The sequence below is a fragment of the Oenanthe melanoleuca genome, chromosome 20 (assembly GCF_029582105.1).
Source record: "Oenanthe melanoleuca isolate GR-GAL-2019-014 chromosome 20, OMel1.0, whole genome shotgun sequence".
Classification (NCBI taxonomy): domain Eukaryota; kingdom Metazoa; phylum Chordata; class Aves; order Passeriformes; family Muscicapidae; genus Oenanthe; species Oenanthe melanoleuca.
Genome location: NC_079353.1, coordinates 12,986,035 through 13,010,280, shown reverse-complemented (window position 1 = coordinate 13,010,280; position 24,246 = coordinate 12,986,035). Strand labels below are relative to the sequence as shown.

Genomic DNA, 24,246 nt, shown 5'->3' with positions numbered 1-24,246 from the left:
CACAGACAAGGAACGTGTGGGCCAGGGCACGAATGCTGCTCTGACCCCAGGGACCCAGGGAGCACTGACATCAGCAGGTGTGGCAGAGTCCCTGCCCAAGCAGACCTGCCATACCCCCGAGCCCTGGCAGCCTGTCTCCTGTCGCAGAGACCTTTGCCCTGGGTGGGGCTTCTGTGCCAGAGGGCAGCCAAAGCCAAGGTGCACTGGGGGCTGTGCTCCATCCTACAGGGGCTGTTGGCAGGAGCACCTGCAGCAACTGCTGGCAACACTTGCTATGTGCCAGATGCCCTTGCTCCTTCCTGGAATGCTTTTTTTCATGGAAGAGATTGGTAGTGGCTCCAGAACAGCATGAGCTGCTGAGTTGCAACGGACACTGCGGTTGCAGAGACAATAGAAAGTTTCTTTTTGCTTTTCTGACTGTCTTTCTTGCATTTTGGAATAAAAAGAATTGAGCCAGCCTCTGGTATTCAACATTCCACTTGCTGTGTGTCTGCCTGTGGCAGCTCATGTCCAAACGCGACCGTGTGCCTGCTGGGCACAGCAATGGATGGCAATGGACGGCCACAAAGAGGGAGGTCCCCAGTGAAGATCAAGGCAGCCACCTGGGCAAGTGTAGTGGTAGGGCTAAGTCTGGGAGGAGAAGCTGTTCTGTCTTTGTCATGATGGTGCTGATACCTAAAAGTCGGCAAGAGAAATGTATTTTATACTAAAAGGCCTGTAGAGCAGGTATTTACATATTCAACACTGGGAGGGAGGGGGATAGCTCCTGCACAAACTCTCTCTTCCTTTTGTCACACACTAGTAGCTTTTATACTTTTTTAAACTTAATGTGTACATTATTGTTTCCTAACTTTTGTATATTACAACCTGTTTCCTAAGCACATCGTTATGTAAGCCCGTTTAGCACATGCGTGCTTTCTGCACTAGGTGGTCATCAGCCTCCTGGTGGCCGTTTTTGATGATAACATGCAAGTCTTCCACAGGCTTGAACTTTTCATCCCCGCTTCCTGCAGATGATCTGTAACCTCACTCTTAGGTATTTCACAGGTTAAATGAGGTGTGTATAACAGCGTGGCTGGAAAGTTCATCCCAGTTCATGACTGAGGCTTATGAAAAATGTGTTTTAAACGTTAGAACAGAAGCAAATGTGTGCATGACCCGCAGGCAAGGCCAAAGCAGGGCTGTGCCTCCTGTGTGCAGCAGGCATTGGCTGTGCCTGGGGGCCAGCAGCCCTGCTCAGCACCTGGCAGAGGGCTGCAGCCTGGGGAAGGGAGCTGCCTGCAGCCAAGTCCAAGGTCCAGGCTGATAGAGCTGCTCACACCTTGGCCCAGCTCTGCCTGGCATCTCACCAGTTGTATCCCGCCCATTGCCTCGGGCCCTGCTGCAGTGAGGGTGCCCCAGGCTAACACTTCTCACTGAACATCTTGTGGGATCCTTTTGGGAAAGTGAGACAGGGAGTGCTGCCCTCTCAGTGCCCAGGTGGCCAGGCCTGGCATCGGGAATCAGGGCTGTTCCTGGCACTGCCCTGGGATCTGCTGTGGCTTCATGTGGCTCAGAGTTACAGAATCCCAGAATGGGTGAGGCTGAAAGGGATCACACTGGGGCTCCTGGTGCCACATCCTGGGTCAAACAGAGTCACCCCACAGCATGGATCTGGAATATCTTCAGTGAAGGGGACTCTACAACCTCTCTGGGCAATCTGTTCCATTGAGTGGTCACTTGCAAAATTAAGTTGTTCTTCCTCACGTTCGGGTGGAATTTCCTTCAGTTTCTGCCCATGTCCTCATCCCATTGCTGGGCCCCACGGAGCAGAGCCTAGACCATGCTCTGAGCCATCCTTGCAGATATTTATACAGCGGCTCCTGTGCTGGCACCGGTAGCAGTGGGTACAGCGGCCGCCAGAGCCGGCTCGGGCACGGGGCTGGAGCTGCGGCAGCGGCCGAGCGGGGGGGCAGGTTCGGGAACGGGGCCGGCTCGGCGACGGGGCAGCCCGGGGCAGCCCAGCCCAGCCCAGCCCAGCCCAGCCCAGCCCAGCCCCGCGCACTCCGTGCCCTCGCTGCCCGCACAGGAGGCGGGCCCGCGGCCGGCCCAGCCCGGAGGAAGCGCCGGCCGGGCCCAGCGCCCAAGCGCAGCCCGGCCCCGCCTCACGCAGGCGGCACCGCCTCTACTTAAAGCGCGCCCGGCGCTGCTGCCGCCTCCTCCTGCCCGCCGGCCCCGCGGATTCACCATGTCGGACCGGCTGCCCTACAAAGTGGGTGAGTGCGAGCCCCGGGCCGGCCCCGCGGGGCTCGGCGCTTCCCCCGGGCCGGGCCGAGCGCGGTGCGGGCAGCGCGGCCTCGGCGGGGCGGAGGCGGGTCCTGCCCGCGGCGGAGCCGGGCCTGAGCCCCCCGTGCTCTGGGGCTCGCACCGCGGGAAGGCGGGGAAGGGGCTCGGGGCGCTGCGCCGCCGCCTTCCCACTCGCGGCTGTGCCGCTCTCCCGGCCCCGCTGCCCCGTCCCTCCCCCGCCGCTCTGAGCCCTTGGCGGGAACAGGCTTAACGCTTAGTACTTTCCGAAGGTGAAAGTATTTCTCAGCCTGGGACCTTTGACTCATGTGCCCTGAAGGGTTTGGCGGGCATTTCTGTAGACCTGATGCTTCACAAAGAACCCCAGTTTTTATAGAGTTGGGTGTTCCTTGGGGGCTTCATTCAAAGACAGGAACATTAGTCTCTAAGGCTCAGCTTCATAAATAATTTACCCTGGAGACTCTGAACCTTAAATACTGCAGGAAATTTTAAAAACGCCCTGGTAAAGCTACCTAGCCCCTTAACAGGGCTGAGATTAAGTCTCCTGCTCTTGATGTGCTTGTTTCCCTGGTCCTTTCCTTGCCTGTTTTCAGTCCCGGTGGTGCACACTGCTCCAGTCAGCTCTAGCACGTGCAATAGCTTCAGTGGCCCCAGGTTTCCATCTGCAGCAAAATGCAATTAGCATGTCTGCATTAAACCCGGCAGTCCTGGTGTTCCCCAGTGCTCTACACGGTCTGTGTTCACGAGGTAGGGGACAAAAGAGCATCTGACTATGTCTGAATGGAATGGTGAACTTCTGAAATATCTCAGAGAGTCTCAAACCGAGTAAGGACAGTCTGTGTTTCCTGGTGCTGCAGAGTTGATGCAGCTGGGCATTACCTGCTTGACCCTTGTGTATTTAAGACTGGGGTTGGACATACATGGTGAATGCAGTGAGCCTGTCAGAACTCTCTTTATAATTTTTTTTCTAGGCTTTTCTGCTGTTGATCCTTTTCACAAAAGTAGAAGTAGACTGGTAACTGAGATAATTTGGATCACTTAAAATAATTTTTGTGGATCCAAGGGGGAAGGACCAATGAGGCAGTACCTGCAGCTTTGCTGTGAGGAGGGGGAGCTAAACTGGGCTCAGCTGCTGGTGCACTCTTAGGGAGCATTCTCTGTGTGGGAAGTCACTGCACTACAGCCAGCCCCTCCCCACATGCACGGCAGTACTCTGGAAGTCAGTCCCTGCAGGAAGTTTTGCACTCTTGGGGAGTGTCTCTAAGAAGTGCTTAAGACTGTGGCTTACTGAATTCATGGCCCTTGGGATGTCCATGCACTAGATCACAGTTGATTTATACCCTCTTGTAGTAGCATGCTTTTTTTTTTTTTTTTTTGAGGGGTTGTTAGGTTTGCTCTAAGCTTGTGTACCATAGCAAAGAACCAGGGAGTAACTGGAATAGGGTCTGGATTTCCTGCAACTGTCTCCCAGCTGTTGCTGGGTGTTCAGTTCAGCTGTTGCAGCCAGTGTGTGAACACATACCAAGGTCTCAGCTATTCAAACTCTGACACCTGCCCTGCTTCTCTTGCAGCTGACATCAGCCTTGCAGACTGGGGTCGCAAGGCCATTGAGATTGCGGAGAATGAGATGCCAGGGCTGATGAAGATGAGGGAGATGTACTCAGCATCCAAGCCCCTGAAGGGTGCCCGCATCGCCGGCTGCCTCCACATGACCGTGCAGACAGCAGTGCTCATAGAGACCCTCATCGTGCTGGGGGCTGAGGTAACGTGCCTCTGAGTGTCTCCTCAGCTCTTGGGTGACTCTGCCAGGTCACTGCTCCTGCTTATGTAACACCTTAGGGAATCCTGGCAAATGTCTGTACTTCTTGGATGAGGCTGCAGTCTCCACGTGGAGGGATTATGTCTCCTTTCCATCAGCAAGAACTTGTTGCCTGCCCTCAGCACCCCTGAAGTGTGGGGTGTCCATGTTCCCTGTGGACAGGCTGCAGCTTAGAGTGCCTGTTGTGCCCTGTGTGCAGTGCCCACAGCTGCTCCCATGCAGCCATGCTGTGCTCGGGTTTGCAGTGCTCTAGGGACTGCCTCCAGCACAGATTAGCCTGTATTAAGAACGCCACTCTGCCCTGGTAAAGTCAGCAAAATCTAATAAAGTTTTCTGAAAGCTCTTGAGTGCAGGAAAACAGCAGGGATGCAGTGTGGCTGAGGGCTGGGGTCTCTGCTGAATTTTTTGTGTGACTGTGGAGCAGTTATTCTCATCCATATTAAAGTCTGAGATACTTAGAAGCCATTTACTGCCTTGTGTCCCATGCTTGACATGCTGAATCAAGTCCAGACATCACAGCTGAGTGTTTGCTGTACAGGGCATGAGGAGAGCCAGGTATCTGAGCACAATCTGCATTGCTTGTTTACTCAGCAGGGAGCTGCCTGGACTTTTGATGGATTGTTAAGTATGTATATGATCTGAAGTTCCTTTTTCCTGCAGTTTGGCTGCCCAGAGATGCCCTTTGTGGGATCCCTCTCTGGGAGCAGTTAAGAATTGAGCAGTGTCATGCTGATTGAAAGGCACTGGGAGAAGGAGGAGTTTTCTCTGTAGCAGTGAAGGTGTTTCCTCAAAAAGAGGAGGAGGTAGGTATGGACAGTGCCAGGTCAGCTTGGGCAAGGTACATGCTGCTGTGCAGGTGTTCCCCAGCCTCTTCAGAGCTGTCTGTGGTTGCAAATGGTGCAGTGCTGAAGGAGAGCTTCGATGTGGAGGTACAGTCCTGGCTTTGTTCCAGCTGCCCTATGTGGAATACCTGTCCCTCTGCAAGATTTAAAAGGAAGCAATAGCCATTGAAATTTGGGAAGATTTTTGCTGTTCCTGTTGGTTGCTGTATCCCAGTATGGCTTGCCTAAGAGGCAGCAGTGTACTTAAACATTGCCAAGCTGCTTTAAGCTGAGCATAACCCCAGATCAGTATTACATGGGATTCATCTAAGTCTTTCAGGGAGGTACCTGCAGAGGCTTGGTTTCTCTAAGATGTGGTTGTGCCTCTAAAGGTGTGTGTTGGTGTGTTAACTCCTTGTCCTGATGCCTGTGGATCAGTTTTGGCTTTGATTTGAGTTTGGATTCAGCCCTGGTACTTCTGTTCTGTCAGAACTATGGTGCCAGTGAGGGAGGAATGAAACTGATAAAATCATACCCCTTGTAATGAGGATGTAGCTCACTGCAGCATAGTAACCTTGTTAATTTTTTGGCTGGGTTAACAAGGATGGAATAAACGCTTGGTGCTTCAGAGTATAAGTTCTGAATTTGTAACAATAAATAATCCTTTCCACAACCAGTGTTATGGAATACTAGGGTCTGAGCCTATCAGGTGTGCCAGTTATTCTAGGCTCTATATCACTACCATAACAAGTCTGTATCAAGTCTGAAGTGTAAACAGTGTATAGGTGTTCTGTATACTTTGAATGTCATGACACCTTCCGTTGTCATCTCTGCTGGTATGGGGGGAGCTTGCAAAAGCCCAGGTGAGCAGATGCATGGTTATGCATGTTTAGGTTATGGATTCTGTTTTCCTGTGCTACTTCCAGGTGTGTTTTCATGACAAGTGTTGGTAGTCTAGGCTGCTTCCTACTGCACCCTTTACTTTGAAATGTCACTTTTTGATCAAGTGGGATGAGTATCTGAAAACAGGCTGGATGGTTGTGCTTTATTGCTCTCTCTACTCAAGCTCTGTAACCAGTGAACATGCAAACACCTGCCAGTGAGCCCTAAGGGGAGCAGAGGGTATGTGGCTCTGGGATGCAGTAGGTGTGCAGATCCTTTTCAGTGCAACTCAGCAACATGCTGTTGCTTTTCTAGGTGCCTGAGCCTAGTTATGAAATCTGAGGAAAACACTTAGCTCAGCTGGAAAAGCTTCCATGACTGGAGCACAGAGTGGGAGGTGGGTGAGCATAATCTTAGAGAATGCCTGGATTGAGTGTAATGTTTCAGCTGCATTTCTGACTCCTGTGAGTGCCAGTGGATGTGTTGCTGCATGTCCATACCTTCAGTGGACACTTGCTGTAGGGCTGTTCTGGAAATCTGGCCTTTATTGACCAAAACTTCCCAAACCCACCCTGTTGGGCACTGCTGAAGATCTGGAGTATGCTCTGGCTGTCTGGGAGAAGTGCTTGTTCAACAAGGCTGAATATATGGCACAGCTAAAGCTCATTCACATTCTCTCCATGTGACATTATTTTCCCTGACTTAGTCAGACACCCAGTTCTCACCTTAACTTTGCAGAGCTACTGAAAAAGGCAGGAATCTGCACTAATTTCTTTCTGCTCTTGCTCCCTTTTTAACTCATGTGTTTGACAGAGTCCCTGATATCTCAGAACTTTGTTCAGCAAACAAAATTTGGTTGTTTTCCAGGTACAATGGTCAAGCTGCAACATTTTCTCCACTCAGGACCATGCTGCAGCTGCTATTGCAAAAGCTGGTATCCCTGGTAAGTTCTAGTTGGCTGAGTTGGGCTGTACTGCCTGTTCCTGCTAAATCAAACTGTGTACACATCAAGCTCTTCTGAACAAGCTTGAGGATAGAAACAGAGATTGTTACAAACCAGGACATTTGATTCAGGCTGTGTTGCATCAGCCTGTGCACAGGTCTCCCAGCAAAGGCTGCTGTTGGGCTCTGTGTTAGAGCTAATTAAGATGATGGAATGGGCTGGGTGATGCAATGGAGTGTAGGTGTGTGTAGCTGGAGGTGTTAGGTGCTTTCCAGCAATCTCTGTGCTAAACAGGGATTGGGAAAGGAGCTGCCATGTGCCCTGTTACAGTGGCAGGGTCAATACCCAAGATATTTTTAGGCTAGAATTAGCCCAGCTGTGTCTCTGCCTAATATCCCAGAAGTGCTGTATCAGGATGCTGCTGCCTTGTTACTGTCACATTCCAATAGGGAGCAGTTCCTCACAGATCAGTATAAATATCTGAAGCTGTCTGCTGTGCAACTCAGCTGAAGAAAATGCAATCCTCAGTGCTGGGAACTGCATTACCTGAGCCCACCTGTTGGCAGAGCCTGAATTTGGTTTCTGGCAGTCTGCTTTGGGAGGGGTCTCTCATTTCTGTTATAATTAACTATAGCCACAAGTCTTTCACTAGCTGACACAGTCTGTGGCAACAAGGGGATCCCTTTATCAGCTCCTTTGGCACTGTCAGCTTCAGGCATTGCCTCTGGTGTGGGATGTCAGTCATTGGGTTGTCTTCCTCACTGGTTTCAACACCCAAAACTCAACTGAAGAGCCATTTACAGGTTGAGTGTTTGTCTAGGTGTTTGACCTTTGCCCTTTGTATCCTTATTTTTGGAACTTGCTCTTTTTATTAATATTGTACTTCACATACTGAATTTGAGACCCTGGAGGATTGCTGGTCCTTTGGCTTCAATATGAGATCCTGACACACATTACTTCAGAATAGGTAGTTGCATGATTGGCTCTTCATGGCTCAAGGTCAGTTTTCTGAGTAAACAGTGAAAACATGACAAGTTAGCCAAATGTTGGGGTGTGTAAACAATGTGCCCAATATGTGTTTGAGTGGCTGAATACTTCTGAGGATTGAGTATAGGGTGAAGGCAGTACAGCTGCCTGGAAAGACACAAATCCTGGTGGATGCAACATGCCAGTGCTAGCAGCCTGTTGCTGGGGCTGTACTGACATAAAAATACACCCTAATTAGGGCAGATGAGGCTCCTCAGCTTGGATTTTAGTGCTGGGCTAGAGACTAGAATTTAAACTCAGTGTTGCTGAAGAGTTTATATTCTGCTTAGCTCATGCTGAGTTCTAATCCCTTTTATATGCTGTGCTAGAAAATGCTGTAGTTGTTTTCATTTATTTGTATCAATATGTCCCGTGGATATTTCTAGTGAGTAGGGTGCTGTGGATGTGAGTCTGCTTTAGTTTGCTTTGTCTTCTCCTTCTTAACATGGAAGAAGAATAAGGGGACCAATGAAGTCTCAAAATTTGCACCATGTTTGTGGCCTGGATCAGTGATTATTCTGAGGTCTGTTTTTCAGTGCAAATGTATTTGCTGGCCTGCAGGCACAGATAATCATCTGTCTGTCAGCTGCTACTGGAAGCTGCTGATGAAATCTTCCTTTGGCTGCTTCACTATATGCTGAGTAAGAAACTGGCTGATGGTTTGTGTTTGTTCCCATGCAGTGTTTGCCTGGAAAGGGGAGACAGATGAGGAATACTTGTGGTGCATTGAGCAGACACTGTACTTCAAGGATGGGCAGCCCCTCAACATGATTCTGGATGATGGTGGAGACCTTACCAACCTAGTTCATACCAAATACCCACAGCTGCTGAAAGGTGACTTGTGTTTGTTTTGGCAGGCACATTTCTGCCTGGGAGGCTGTTTGGGGGGGAGTGTTTCTGCAGGAATTTGCTGCTGGTGTAAAAAGGGGTGGGGGAAGAGGGGCAGGCATGTGCAAACAGGCTGTGAAAATTCTTTACAGCTCAAGACCAGAATCTCTAACCTGCAGCAGCTGTTTCCACCTCTGCTGTGTAGTACATAAGCTGCAATGACCTGTCCTGGCTGTCCTTCACTGTGCCCATTACCTGAGAATGACCACTAGTTCTGCTGTCATGCCAAAAGCTTCCTGGAAGAGGGCTGTGTTCTAGAACTCAATGTCTGTTTGCATTTAACAGTTTTAGATTAATGCATTTCTTACCCACTATCTTAGTGCAATTCTGAATGAAGTCATGACCACCTGTAGCCTTCTGTGGAAAAGGAACAGTTTTCTACCTTAAATACTCAGTTTGTCAGTGAAGATCCTGATGGAATCAGGATTGGGACTCTTGCTTTGATTTGCCTTTGGTGCAAAAGTGATCAGTGTAGTGTTGCTAGTATGTGTTTATGTAAAAGACTGATGTGAAGGGAATTTGACATGACTAGACTGATCTGTGCTTGGTGAGTATGACAGACTCTCCCTAGCTCTGGCAGTGTCCATCAGCTGTGCAAGACATGTCTCCAGGATTGCTAAAGGTCTGGGATGTGAAGGAAACTGGGTGGTGATACAGTGGGGTGTGTTGGTGCTTTTGTAGAGGGGAGGTTGCTGTGGAAGCCTGCTGGATCAGCTCTTCTCTGACCCATGTCATGCTTTAGTAGGAAGATAGGAGGAAAAACTCTGAAGGTGGGAGGCTGTGAATAGTGCTGTCTGAGGGAGTCTGGGGCTCTGCTCCTCATCCATGTGCTGCTGCAGGTAGGGGCACCAGAAAGAGGGAAACCTTATCTGTAACAAGTCTCACTTTGTCCTTCATCCTCAGCCTGATGTCACTCATAATCCAACACCCAACATCTTGGTGTTACTTAAGCTAATGAAATTGGTTTTTGCTTAGCCTCTCTTCCATCAAAGGTCTTGTGCTTCCTGGGTTGCCTCTCTGTGATATTTATGGCCTCTTGCTTTTCCTGTGTTTGATGCCAAGGAATACCACAACTGATCATCCCTCTCTGTCTTCTTTGTGTTTTCAGAGGCTGAAAAATGTTTATTCTTCATTTTGCAGGGTTGTTTCCTTGCCATGCACACCTTGGTTGGTGCTCTTGTTCCCAGGGTTTTTGAGCTGAACTCCTTTCACACCTTCAGCCCTCCTGTTGTACTTCTTTCTCCTGTCCAGCCCTTTTCACCCTCTTGCTTGTCTTTTGATCCTGGTGTTGGGGGACTGGCAGGAGATATTTTGGCATGAGGCAGCTGAAAATGCCATTTAAAGACTGGATAAGTTTTCTGGGTTAATTTCAGAGGGAATTGTCTTCCATGCTTCAGCTGCTTCTAATTTAAATAGTTAGGTCTTAGTGTGCAGCTAACAGTTTAAAGTAGTATTCCTTCAACTAGGAGATGATGTGTTAAATGTGTGTGTGGAACTGCTCAGTAAGTTTCCCCTCTCCTGCAGTGTGCCTGCAGTTAGAGGGCAGAATGGCCTTGGTACTATTGGCTTATTCCATTTAGCCAAATACCCTTAATACCAAGATAAATAAAGGAAGACAGGAGGAAAATGAAATCTGTCCAAAGAGGAAAGTCATCTGTGCAAAGGACCTGTGTGGGGAAGATTGGCTTGTCTGTGATCCATTGACCAGACTTGCTCATTGCTCAGGTGAGAAACACAGGGCAAAGCAGGTGTGAGCATTTAGCAGGGCTGAGTCAGTTTAATTCAAACTTGTCCTTGCTGTCCCTTCTCTGCTCTCCAGCCACTCAGGCATTGACCAAAGGCAGCACCTGAGGCAGCTGCAGGGTGGTTTAGACCAGCTGTAAATGGCACCTGGGGCAGTGCTGGGGTGCCTCTGGTGGGGGGAAGCTGTTGGCATATGGGATATGAAGTCTGCTTAGTGCCATGGAAAGACAATCTGCTGAGCTCAGGACCCTCATCTGGAGATCCTTTGAAGGATGAGGAGTGTGTCTCCTATTTGTCTGATACACAAGGAGAGAGAGGGCAGGTTTGAACTGGAGGTTGCTGCCACGGCCTCCAGAAGTTTTCCTTCAAGGAGATGACTGTCCATGATCCAGGCAGTTGCTCTGGGAACTGATGCTTTTGGGATACTGTCCACAGATGCTCTATTTCACTGTGCACAAGGCTGCACTGTGAGCTTTAAACTCTCCTCTCCCCTCCAAGCAAGCCCTAAATATGCTAAAGCCTGAATGCATTCCCTCAGCAGATAACCATCAGGGGAGTGGGGCTTTTGAGGGCTCTGTGATGAAATAGAGGTGATGGGGATCAGTCAGCCTAAACACAAAATTACAGAATGCTTTGGGTTGGCAGGGACCTCTTGAAGGCCATCCAGTCCAACCTGCCTGCAATGGGCAGGACACCTTCAACCCAGGCTGCTCATTGAGTGTTCCCAGGGATGGGGCATGCAGCACTTCTCATGGCAGCTATGCCACCGTCATGGTAAAAAAAACCAAAAGCTGCCTTGTATCTAGCCTGAATCGTGCTCTTTCAATTTAAAACCATTCCCCCTTGTCCTGCTGCAACAGGCCATGCTAAATAGCATATCCACATCTTGTAAGCCCACTTCAGGTATTAAAAAGCTGCAGTGATCTCTCTCTGAAGCCTTGTCTTACCCAGTTAATCAGCCTTTTACCCTCTAGTGCTGTTGATCTCATTTCCTCCATGCACTGCATACAGGGTGGTCTGGGGAGCAATGGGAGGATCTCATGGCTCAGTCTCAGGCTCCACTGGGGAACCTGTCCCAAGTTCTGCTGTGAAAACCATGTTGAAGTGCATTCAGAGTTCCTCACCTGGGTTTGGAGCAGCTCACAGCTGAAAGTTTTGAGTACTGAGGATGGATTTGGGCCAGACTTGGCATCTATGAGTGAGCAGTGCCCTGGAGCCAGGAAGACCAATTGGGTCAAGGGCTTGGGCAACTCTCACCTTGAATACTGTGTGGCTTTGGTCATTGCAATATAAGGAAAATGTTAAACCATTAGAGAGTATCCAAAGGAGGGACACAAAGATGATGAAGGACCTTGAGGGGAAGCCATATGAGGAGTGGCTATGAGGAGTGGCTGAGGGCACTTGGTCTGTTCAGCTGAAGGAGACTTAGGGGAGAGCTCACTGCAGTTACAACTTCTTTGTGAGGGGAGGAGAAGAGGAAGACTCTGATTTCTTCTCTGTGACAGTGACAGGAGCCAGGGCATGGCTGGAGCTGTGTCAGAGAAGTGTCAGGCTGGAGATCAGGAAAGGTTCTCCCGGAGGTGCTGGCAGTGCCCAGGGAACGGGCACGGCCCCGAGGCTGCCAGAGCTCCAGGAGCGTTTGGACAGCACTCAGGGATGCTCAGGGTGGGATTTTGGGGTGTCTGTGCAGGAGCAGGAGCTGCCCTGGGTGATCCTGGGGTCCCTCGGGCCCAGGCGCTCTGTGGGTCCGTGCGGGCCGCGCTGAGGGCCGCCAGCAGAGGGCGCTGCGGCGCCGCGGAGCGCGGCCGGGCCGGCGCTGAGGCGCTGAGGCCGCTCCTGTCCGCGGGCCCCGCTCCTTTCATCCCCTGCAACCCCGGGCCCCACTTCTGTCCCCCAGTGCAAACCAGCCCCGAGGGGTGCAGCAGAACACTCGCTGCCTTCCCAGGAGCCGGGCTGCCTCAGGCTGCTGTGGAGCACGGCAGGACAGCCCTGGCAGGGGCAGAGGTGTGTGGCTCTGAAGCGCATCCTCTGCTGTTTCTGCAGCTCTCTGAGGGTTCTTAAGCCTCTGGGGGATGCTCCCAGCACCTGGATGGGCTGGTTTGCACAGCATTGACTCCAGCTAAGGTGAATCCTTTTACTTTTCCCACAGGAATTAGAGGTATTTCAGAAGAAACGACCACTGGGGTTCACAACCTGTACAAGATGAAGGCCAATGGGACCCTGAAAGTGCCAGCTATCAATGTGAATGACTCTGTCACCAAGGTAATACACACAAAGCCCTTCTGCAGCCTTCTGCTCTTGCCCAGCTTGGTGTTGGGATGTTGTCATTCCCATGAAACTATTCCTTCTCTTGCTGAGATTTTCCTGATCTGGCTCTGAACAGAGATTTCCACCATATCCTAAAAGTGAGGCCTTTATCTCTAATGGGGCATGCTGTTGTAACTACCCTGTTGTCAGGTCATCTAGGGCTTTTTTGTATGTAAGAATGTACATTCTTCTGCTGTTTAATAATGTGAACACACTTTTGGAGATTCTGGGTACAGTCAGTACCTGTGGCAAGGAGCTTGTCCTCACTCTGAGTAGCTTAAAGCCCCCAGGCAGGTGTCAGGTACCAGCTGGAAAAGTGTTTTACCTCCTTGAGCTGTGCTGGTAAGGGTTGGTTGGTCATCCTGTGGCTGATCTCTGTGAGCAGCAGTTGCAAAGGAGAGGACATGAGGGAGATATTTATCCCTTGCTTAGCTTTAGTTCTGCTTCTGAGGTAAACCCTGGTGAAGTGAGAATGAATTGGAATGGTGTTTAAAGGGTGGTGGTGCTTTTTGGCTGCAGATGAATTATAGTGTGAATTAAAGGTGTACTAAAGGTTTATGCATATTGATGTTTTTTAAATCTAGTTACTGACTTATTTCAAGTTCCTGTTGGGTTGGCAGTTCCCATATTTTTGGCCTGCCTTGTCTGCAGTTTGCTGCCTCCTTTCTGCTCACTGAAATGCACCTGATACTTCATAGGTAGTGGGCTGGAATCCAGTTAATGTTGAAAGAAGTTCTTTGCATTCTTTTCACCCAGATTTGTGCTTGCATAATAATTATTAATACTGTTTAGTAGATCTGGAAATCCAGATGTTTCTAACAAAGCCTCTTGAGGGGATTTGGGATTCTAGTGCCAAACAAGGTCTTATTTCCAAGTGCTGTTTGGTATTTATAGAGTACAAGATTTGTACTAACCACAATTACAGATCTCTGGGAAAATACTCAGCTGAGCTGACAAATTCTGCTCTCCTAGTCTGATATTTCCAGTTGGTGCCAGGCTGGTGTGCTAGCATTTGGAGAAAGAAGGCAGGCACAGCAGCCAGGTCTGTTCTTCCCCTCAAGTGTATTTTGGGTGGGGCAGATATCTGCATCCAACACTCTGCTCTCTTGGCTGCATGGGAATGCACAGACACCAGGAAGGCTTTGATTGCAGTTGGGGGATTTGGTGATAAGGAACCAAATCTGACCATGCTGCAAGGAAAATCTGCAGGACTAGGAAAGAGGGATACCAACTGGCACTAACTCCAGTATTTGAAGGGTTCATAACACAATTTTCTGATTTATTAATGGCAGCTTTACCTCTGATGTTTATAGGCACTGAGTCAGAACTTCTGGATCTGAGGTATAATTTGTTACACTTTGGCCAGTTTCTGCCATGAGCAGTTTATTCCATTTTTGTTCATACTTACAAGAGCTGCAGATACTGTGGGTGTACCTTCCACTAGACCAGCTAGCTGCCTCTGGGAATTTAATCTTAAGATTTCCTGTAGCAGACAGTGCTGTGTTAAGTGAGAGCAAGAAGGATTGGTGCCCTAAGGCTGTAGAAAGCCAGGACAGGCTTTGAGACCAGAATTTTGCTGTGAATGGAGATTTTTAAGTATTGCTTCCTTGGGGAGCACAGCACAACATTAGTAGCCAGATTCTTTAAAAAAATCTTGGTCTCTGTAACTCCCTTAATAACCAAATCTGTTTGTACAGCCCTTCCTCCTGGTCAAAACAAGAGGCTTCAGGAGAAGGAGCATTGCAAAAATCAGCACAATGAGATGTGTTTGAGTTTAGGAAGGTCTTCAAGGGGTGAAGTAAAATAATATTTGATGTCTGACTTAGCTGTAGGCACTTTTGATTGGAGCTGTTAATGTCAGTGTTAGAGTAGGAGGATGTTGTTTGATGGAGCATTAGGAGGTGAAATCCAGGGGCTCCTGGTTGCAGTGACCACTATTGTGAATGGCTGCTTGCTGAATTTTTCCAAGTCTGAGCAGTAGTGAGTGACAGTGTTAGGGAATTTGACAGTGTTAGGGCAACTCTTTGTGGGGGAAGATGTGATTTTGATCTTCTGGGGCTGCAGGAACCAGTTTCTCCTGGTTGATGTGGGCAGCTTGCTGCTCTGCAGGCTGGATGTGTCTTGCAAAGATAAGATGTGCTGCTGGTGTGTTTTGCCTTCCTGTGGCACTTGGTTCAGTTCATTGTCTGGTAAGCAGCAGCAGGGAACTGATGAACACCTGGTTTAGGAACTCTTTGACCTACTTTGGTGTAAAAAACACTTGATAAATTCAGGTTACCTCTAACAAGTTGTAACAAGTCCAAGCCATGCTCAGTAGACACGATGTATTTGTGAAATGCTTCTCACCATGTTGAAGCCTGGGTCTGATATAACCTATAGACTGAAACTGGATAAATAAAAACATCAAACCAGGTTGCCAATCCCTGATGGTGGTTAAAGTATTTGACTCTGGTAGCACTTGCACATAAGTCCATTTTCTTTCTCTTAAGGAAATTTCACTTGAGTGGCTTTCACCTGTTCTGAAACTGCTCCGTTTTCTCCCTCAGAGCAAGTTTGATAACCTCTATGGCTGCAGAGAGTCCCTCATCGATGGCATCAAGCGTGCCACAGATGTGATGATTGCTGGGAAGGTGGCAGTGGTGGCAGGGTACGGGGACGTGGGCAAGGGCTGCGCCCAGGCCCTGCGCAGCTTCGGCGCCAGAGTCATCATCACCGAGATCGACCCCATCAACGCCCTCCAGGCAGCCATGGAAGGTGGGAGCTGGGCTTCTGACAGCATCTCTGCATGGCAGTGTACAGCAGGAAATGAGAGCAGCTCAGTGGGTTTCACCCTGTCCCTGCTGAGGGAGACTTGAATCCAGTTTAACTGCAGGAATTCTTTCCTTGCAGTTAGGGAAGGAGTTTGTTGCTAGAGGCCTTGAAGGTGTGTTTGGAATCAAGGATTGCTGAGGGATTGTCCTCAAATTGTGTGGTTCTAATCTCCAGTGGGGAAGAAGGCTGGACTGGAATTAAAACATTAAAAAGCACCTGGCCTTACCCTTGATAGACTTTTTTTTAAGAGCAATGCCATGCTCTGTCTTTCCAGCTGAGCTCAGGGCATGCTCTGGAGCTGTTCTCTTCTGTGCCTCTTGGTACCAGTTTATCCCATGTCTCTTCACACCTGCCAAGAACTGCAGGTGTTGTGGGAGCGCTTACTTTGTGAATTCAACCCCCTGAATCCAGTCTGAGTGCTGTGCTGCACTATACCTCTGGACATTGAATGCATAGATCCACAGGTTTGAAAAGGGTGAGAGATGGATGGTTTTTGTGCCATGTTGTTTAGCAAGACCAGTATCTCACCACCTTCCATCATCCCTAGGTCAGGTGTGGGCAGAAACATTTACTCATTCTTTCTCTGCACTTCTCTACTCTTAGTATTGTGTCCCACTTGTTAGTAAATGTTGGTGGTTGTATAGAGAAGTAACTTTCTCTTTTCAGGTTATGAAGTTACAACCATGGAGGAGGCCTGCAAAGAGGGCAACATCTTTGTCACCACCACTGGCTGCACTGACATTGTGCAGGGCAGGTATGGCCAAGCCACTTGCTTTAGTGAAAGCATACCTGTCCAGTTAGATTTCTTTCCTGAAATACAGTAATAACCTGTGTGGTTAGGATTAGCACACAGTCTGACTTCTGAACATCAGAATTTAGCATGAATTTAGTGAGAAATTAAGTCTTTGGTCAGTTTTGTTGGATGTTGCCACATTGTAGTTGTTCCTGGCTTATGGAATGTAATGGTGGAGCAACAAAAGCTGTAGAGGAGTAGATTGACTTTTGGAGAATGAGGGCATTGGGGCTGAATCCTGTGTTAGGCCAGACAAATGTGAACAGAGGAGGCAGGTAAGGGTTGAGAGGCATTCCATCTGTTGGTGCACATAGCAGCTAAAACCAGCCTGTTCTCAATGAGCTGCCCTGCAGTGTTTGGTTACTGCTTCTTAGAACTCAGTTTATAGCCCCAGCTCCACAGACTCCCTCCTTTCTTTGCCATGACTGTAGATGTTGTAGTGGAAGATCAGATTAGGTGGGAGGAGATCAGGCCATTAGTATCTAGAGATGTAAAACTGCTGGGAACTTCAAAAGTCATGAAGAAAATAATTTCTTCTGTGTAAGGAGGATAACTGCAGGTATTTGTTTTGACAATCAAACAAAATTTTATTACTTTCCATACTGGGAAAATACTTTCTCTCCAGTAAGCTCTCACATCCTTGGGAAATGTCCTTCCCAAGGACTTTCAAGAAGCTTTAAAGGCTTTTCCTGTAGACTTCCCATGCCTGGAGGGGTTTCCAGCCCCACACACCTTGTGAGAGTCAGTCCAGTTACTGTCAGGGCTGTGGATTGGAGCATCTGCTGAGGGAGAAAACTGTGTGGATTAACTTTTGATACAACTTTTTTTCCTTTGCAGGCACTTTGAGCAGATGAAGGATGATGCCATAGTGTGTAATATTGGCCATTTTGATGTGGAGGTTGATGCCAAGTGGCTGAATGACAATGCAGTGGAGGCAGTGAATGTCAAACCTCAGGTAAGGCAGCCTTTCCACAGGCTCTCCTGTTGGAAAAAGGCAATGGCTGCTCAGTGTCTGTTTCTAGAAAGGAGATTATTTCACTTGAGATTCTTTGGTGTTTCTAGCTTTGTTGGAAGCCACTGTTCCTCTGGTGAGAATGCAGATTCTGCTAACCTGGAACAAGCTGCATGTGATATTTTGGGTTGGCATTAAAGCAGTTGTTTCCAGCCAGTGCCCAAGTGATCTCTGGGGTGAGGTGCCTGGTATGGGTACATCTTTCTCCATGTGTTTATTCCCACTTCCTTGAGAGACAGGCGCCTACCCTTAGTGCTGATTGTAGAGAATTAATTGCATCAAGTCCATTCAGCTTTGATGTTTGGGGCATGGGCAGTGGGTATGTAAATGTGCTTGTTTCAATAGCCCTGAGCTGAAAACAATGCCTGAGCTCAGCTGCAGGAAGCAAGTTAGATGAGGAATACAGAGCAGAGCATTAGAGACCCTATAAAACTTAAGAGCAGAGCCCATAGATTGACTGATGCCTGACCTGGATTTCCTCCTGTGGAGCTGTTTGCTCATGTACTGCTCTGCAGCAGAACAGTTGTGGTCCTAAGGGAATCTCAGTGGAATCTCTTTTGGGATTCTGTCAGGGTTTGAAAAAATTCACACCTCTTTGTTTTCAAAGTATGGTGTGATTTTTTTTTTTTTTTTTTTTTTTTTAAATCTACTCTGAGATTGAAGCCTCAGGAAAGCCTGTCTGGGGCTCTGCCAAACTTGGGTTTCTCTTCCAGACTTGGGGGCTTCATTTTAGAAACTTGTGTGGGCAGACTAGGCAAGATGTTTCACCCTTGCTCAGCTTGCATACCCACCATGTATTTGCTTTAAGCTCTGGCTTTAGCTACACAAGGAAAATCCAAATCTGAAAATTTCAGCTTTCAGCTGTGTCTTAAAGCAGAGAAGCAAAACTGAAAATAGATCAGAACTGTTCTGTGACACCAGCATTGAGGGAGAACATCACATAGAGCAAACCAGGCTTTATCTGACTTTGTGTGGGACTTCTGGTTACCTTTTGAAGAGTGAGTTTCCTTGCTGATACCAGGATTCTGTAGTTTTTAATAACACTACACCCAAACATATCTCTCACATCTCCATCTGCCCTTCCAATTTTCCTAACTCCCCTGTGGCTTATTGGCCACCCACATCAAAGTCTCACTAAGCACTTGTGAGAGGTTGGTTGGGACACTTTGCACAGCCTTAACCAGATCTAGAGTTGTACCCTCAAGCTGTCACTATGTTCAGGTTTGTTCTTGCCCATGGCCTTAGTGGAGCTGACTCTGCTCAGCAGCTCTCATCCTAGAGGAGCCCACAGGTACTGCCTGCTTTCTGCTAGCTCAAGTTCTTTTAAAACTAAGCCTTGGGCTGCTTGAATGACAGAGTGCAGTAAGGTGCAGTGTGATCCCAGGTATGAAAATTGTAACGAGTTTTTGGTTTAAAAAAATGAAATTACCTTTTGAAAAAGATGGAATTGAGGTTAGAGTTGTCCATATGGATTAATGCTGAAGAAATATAACTTCCTGAATATTCAGATTTTTACTAAAACTTGGCAGCTCCTTTTCTGTATCCTGAGCCAGAGAGTAGTACAAGAACAAAAACCCCTGACTTTCTGGGAGGGCATCTGTCTCTGAATGAGAGGATTAATGCCAGGGTTGAGGGTGGTTAACTTCAGCTGAAGGTACAAAGTAATTGAGACTGTGTCCAGCATAAAAGTTTCAGTGCCAGTGCTGGGCTGATGTAAGAGATGTTTAATACTTCAATAAGAAAAGCATCTTACTGTCACCCTGTGTTAGATCCATGCAGAGGTGTTCCCTCTTTGTCACCATGCACCATTGTGAGCAGTGGGTGTACATGAACTGGGATTTACTGCTAGCAGCAATTCCCATCACAGCTGGCTGGGACTACATGCATGTGGAAAACCAGGAGAATTGAAGAGCTGGTTAAAAAAAAAAATTGGGGAGCTGGTTGAAAAAAGGTGGGAGGGAGCAGGTTAAAAAAAAAAGTGGGGGAGAGCTGGTTGAGAAGAAATGGGGGGAGAGCTGGTTGAGAAGAAATGGGGGAGTGTAGCTGTTTTTTGGGGGTGCAGGAGCCTTCCAGCTCCCCCAGGCAGCTACTTAGAGTTCGGATAGCTCAGAACCTAAGCAGCAGAGCTCGCAGCTACTCGCTAGCAACGGATGAAAGCTTGAGACTGTGTAGCAGTAGTTCCAAAGACAGCTTTATTTTCTTCGAAGGGAATTGCTAACAACAGTCTAATTACATTAAACAATAAAAGGGTATTTATAGGTTTCTGAAGGATTGAACTTTTATCCAATAGGATTTACACATTTCAAAGTAACCAATTATCTTTAAATTCTAAGTAAGAAAAGAACCAATTATTGTAACACTTTAAGAACCAATAGAAATCCTAAAAGATAACGAGAGCTGAGATAGGAAAGGGGGCCCCTGTCCTTAGGAATGTCTTTGTTCTAAGGGATAAGATTCCAGGGGCCTGTTTTAGGGGAGTTTGGATTTTCCTTTCCTACAGGGGAGAGCTGGTTGAAAACCAAGCAGGTGGCAGAATGGGTGTGCTGTGAAGCCCAGGGTTTTTTGCAGACACCTGGGATGGAGAGAGGGCTGTCTGTTCCAATTCAGGAGCTGCAGTGCTGAGTTGCTGGGGCAGGGAGGCCCCTGAGGCCGGGCTGCCCCTGGCTGACCGCCTGCCCTGCTGTCCCGCAGGTGGATCGCTACACGCTGCGCAACGGGCGCCACGTCATCCTGCTGGCCGAGGGCCGCCTGGTCAACCTGGGCTGTGCCATGGGCCACCCCAGCTTCGTCATGAGCAACTCCTTCACCAACCAGGTGCTGGCACAGATCGAGCTCTGGACCCACAGTGACAAATATGCCGTGGGGGTTCACTTCCTGCCAAAGAAGGTGAGTGACGGCCACGCAGAGGTGCTGGTGTGGCTTTCTTTGGGCTTGAACTCATTTTCCTACTGAAGGGTTTTGTTGCAAAGTGGTTCTGTCCTTCAGAGGATGTTTGGCTTTGGGTGTGCTAGGTGTGAATGTGCTGTTTTTGTGTGCAGAGCTGTCCTGTGATAGAGCATGCAGGAAAAAGCTTCTACCAACCAGCTTGTTTCTTTTACAGACCTGTCTAGCAGCAAAAGTGTGTAAGTGGGCAGAGTTGAAGCTGGAGTGCAACTGAATCCCTTTCACGGTGATTGATTGAGTTCTGATCCCATTTGCACCTGAGAGAGCTTATCACAATCTGGTCCTAATAACTTCACAAAATATTAATGACAGATTTTCTTGGATTTCCCTTTAAACTTATCTCTGCGTTCCTTGTTCTTGGAAAAGTCTGGATCATGTCACAGGTTGCACATTTCTTCTAGAAAACTAACATGGTTTTAATTTTCCAAAACAAGCCTGGGAATTTGAGATGGTTCATGGAAAAAGATTTAAATCCCACTGCCTTTGGAGCACAACCAGGTGTGAGAGTAAATGTGAAAATACTTTCCATTTGGGAAGTAGAATGTCTATGTTTGGGTTTACTCATGAGGTGTTTGCTGAAACTTAAGTTTACAAACTCTTCAGTTAAGGATCAAGCAAAGCATACCAGAAATGCAGTGTAGGAGTGGATCAGCAAAATGCCACATAATTGCCTTCAAAGGAACAGTCTTATTGATAGCTCTCTTGAAAATGAGAGCCCAATGTTGCTGATAAAATGTGACTTCATCCTTTCACTCAGTAACAATTTTTAGTAAACTGGAAATACATAGAAATGAGAAGTAATGCCCAGAGCAGTTAAACATGAAGTTGCCTGTTAGTGGAGCATGTGGCAGTGATCTCAGATTCATCCACTGTGACAAAACTCTTCTGACCCTCTGTGCTTCACAGAGGGCTTTATTCAAAGAATAAAGCAGTCATCTTGTCAGAACCAACAGAAGAGTTTTCTTTGATAATTTTCTGGGTTAGTGCCTTTCCTTGTTCTGTGCAGTTGCTTTGAGGTCCAAATGTAAGACTTAACAATTACCAGGTACCTTACACTGCACTTTCTTTGACTGCAAGAATATTGCTTTGATCAGCCATTACAAATGTGCACACATTTCTGCAATGTGTGTTCCTGGACATCTAGGAAAACTCTTGTCTCTATGTTCTTGGCACCAGATCTGTCCTGCTCAGCTTTGATTTTAAGGTGAGAATGTCTGCTTATCTTCATCTAAATTTGTGTGTCTCTATGTCTAAGTCTTGAAGTCCCCAAGCTGAAGCAGCTGTGAAACAATTGATCCCTGCTGTCAGTAGAAAACCTCATCTGGGAATTGGCAGGGACTTGGTTCCTTTTCAAGTGAGTGGAGTCTGTGTTAAATTCACTGGAAATACACCTGTGAGAGCTTCACACCTCAGTCTAATTAACCAGATAAGAATACAATTTCTGACCCTCCTTTTTTTGTTTCCTGGCATCCTGACAGGATGTTCTAGGCTTAAATACTTGTTTAGCTTCTAAAAACAGACCTTCCCCTTAGGTTTCCTTTCTTTCATGATTTACCTGACTCTTTGGTGGATTTCTTGGTTCACTGCCACCATTTCAACCATTTCCCCTTAGGTTTCTGATTTTATCTTGTGACCTTTGGTTGTACTGGTTCCCAAGAGATGCTGTCAGGTCAACAGTGTGGTCACTGTGAGCAGTGAGTTACACTCTGCAGATGGAGCTCTTTACCTGGTTCATGGCATGGGATTACTTCAGAGTAGTGGCTTTGTAACCACAGGCCCTTGGAGGGGGAAATCCAGGACTAGTTTTTGAATCATTTAGTCCCTGCTGGTTCACACAAGCTGCAGGTTTGGCCCTTGATTGTTTTGTTGATTTACTGTCCTTCAGTTATATTGCAGCCTTTCATGTCTGCTTAACTATGAGGGAAATATTGCTGGTTTTCTTCTGGGATTTCTGCTGGGATTTAGACTTAACCTTTTATTACCACTGTTTCCTTTGCAATGATTGCCTGGTTTTTGCAGGAATTACAACTGGTCAGGCTTGTCCATGATCCCTGCTTATGCTGTCCTTTCTGCCTCTGAATATCCCCTGTGGCTGACACAGCAGCTTGTTCACCATCCTCCTGTTTGTTTTCTGACTCTCCTGTACCTGCTTCTGGAGCCCTTAACTGCCTTGTAACTTTATAAATTTTTCAGTTTCTTGAGTTTACACATCTGTCTGACACCTCTGGGATAGAGAAATTATATCAACCTTCCTGTCCTACAGCCCAGCTTGGTTTTATTCTTCATGAAGACAGTGCCAGTAGATACAAGTAGTCTTGCTGAACTGGAGATTATGGAATGAATTTCATTATTCATGTGTCCCTAGGTTGGGATATTTGGAGAGGGCAGGAATTTTTTTCCACTATTAAGACTTACATAATATTGTGGGATGACAGTGTAGTATGTCCAGGTGTCTTTGTAGTGGAAACTGGGGCTTTATCATTCTACCAAACTGGATATTCTTATCTCTGAGGAGTTTGATCTCTGCTCTTTGCCTGCTGGATGGATGTGAATGTGTAAATGAAATTGAAACAGATTTGATAAAATTTTGTCTCACTTAAACTGAACTTGACTCCTGCAAAAGCACAAGGCTCTTCCATGTGAGTGCAGGTCTATGAGGTGAGAGATGCTGGCAGGAAAAAAGCTGTGTCAGTGTAAGTCCCTCCTTGGGAGTGCTGTTGGTTTCCACATTCATTTCTGTGACTGTGACTTCCTGAACTACCAGAACTCTAACGTTCTTATCTCAATGTTTTGTTTTCCAGCTGGATGAAGCTGTGGCTGCTGCTCATCTGGACAAGCTGAGTGTGAAGCTGACCAAGCTGAGTGACAAACAGGCCAAATACCTGGGCTTGCCCAGAGATGGGCCCTTCAAACCAGACCACTATAGATACTGAGCAGTGGCACTACCCAAAGACCAAAGTACAGGGATACAACCTTCCAAAGCTCTTGTGTGTGCTGGGCTTCTGAGGACAAGCCTTTTGCCATTTTCCTCTCAGTGCTGTACAACCCCTCCCCTTAGCAGGGAACCTTCAGGGCCCTGTCAGTGGAAAAGGATCACTGACTCCTGGAATTAGAATTGGTTATTAGCTAATGTCACTGTGAAAAGGATCCTATGCACCTTTTGTTGGTTTGCAATGCTCCAATAAGGGGAGCAGGACAGGAGGTAGCTAAATGAGAATTAGTCTTGTCATACAAGTGGCTGACAGCTTTGAACAGGCTCACCAGTGAGGTGGGGAAGGGTTTCTGCAGGGAGATGCTTTTGCCATGCTCTGCTCCAATCAGGTGAATCCCATTAGGACACTGGCAGTGTCAGGCCCTCTCCACAAGACTGCCCTGGTAAAGTGCATATTGTGAAACTGGATGAAATAGGGAGGATATGGGTTGCTTGGTCTCCTTGCTGTAAAATCAGCTCAGCCTCCTATTCAGAGATTAGAGCTGGAGCTTTTACCTGAGTTAATTTACTCCATCAGTTTTGGTCAGAACAAAGCCCATTTTGTGCTTCTGCTGTACCAGCTTGAGGAGGGGTGAGGTAAGGGAGACTTTTAGCAGCCTTCAAGTGTGTTGTGAGCAGCTGAGGAGCCACTGAGGGGATAGTTGGGTTTAGGGACCTTGTTCAGTCCTCTGCAGACACCAGCACACTGCTACTCCCAACTTGATTTGAGTTGTCATGTCTGCTGTATCATGTTTGTCACTGACTTCAAGTGCTTTTATTAAAGATCTGACTGTGGCCTGACTTGTTTTGTGCAGTGGGATGTTTTGGGATTTGCCCTGAGTTTTTTTGGGATCTTTAAGCTACTGAAAATATTTAATGTAGCCATGTGAGGTGTCCTCAAGGCAAAAGCCAAAATGCTGTGGCTGCATCTTGTGCTGGGGCTGGGAAAATCTGCTCCTCAGGAAATATTTGAAGGGCTGAATCTTATGGGATGGTCACTGCCC

At 47.6% G+C, this 24,246-nt stretch overlaps 1 protein-coding gene across 1 annotated transcript; it reads left to right on the top strand.

The window, feature by feature from the left end:
• The first annotated feature begins 2,046 nt into the window (after positions 1-2,046).
• AHCY (adenosylhomocysteinase) lies at positions 2,047-24,043 on the top strand. Its single transcript, XM_056507055.1, has 10 exons — positions 2,047-2,255; positions 3,855-4,045; positions 6,673-6,748; positions 8,456-8,608; positions 12,555-12,667; positions 15,259-15,466; positions 16,190-16,277; positions 17,154-17,271; positions 20,020-20,214; positions 23,073-24,043. The coding sequence occupies exons 1-10, from the start codon at positions 2,228-2,230 to the stop codon at positions 23,202-23,204; spliced, it is 1,302 nt and encodes a 433-aa protein (XP_056363030.1). The 5' UTR covers positions 2,047-2,227; the 3' UTR covers positions 23,205-24,043.
• Positions 24,044-24,246: the final 203 nt, after the last annotated feature.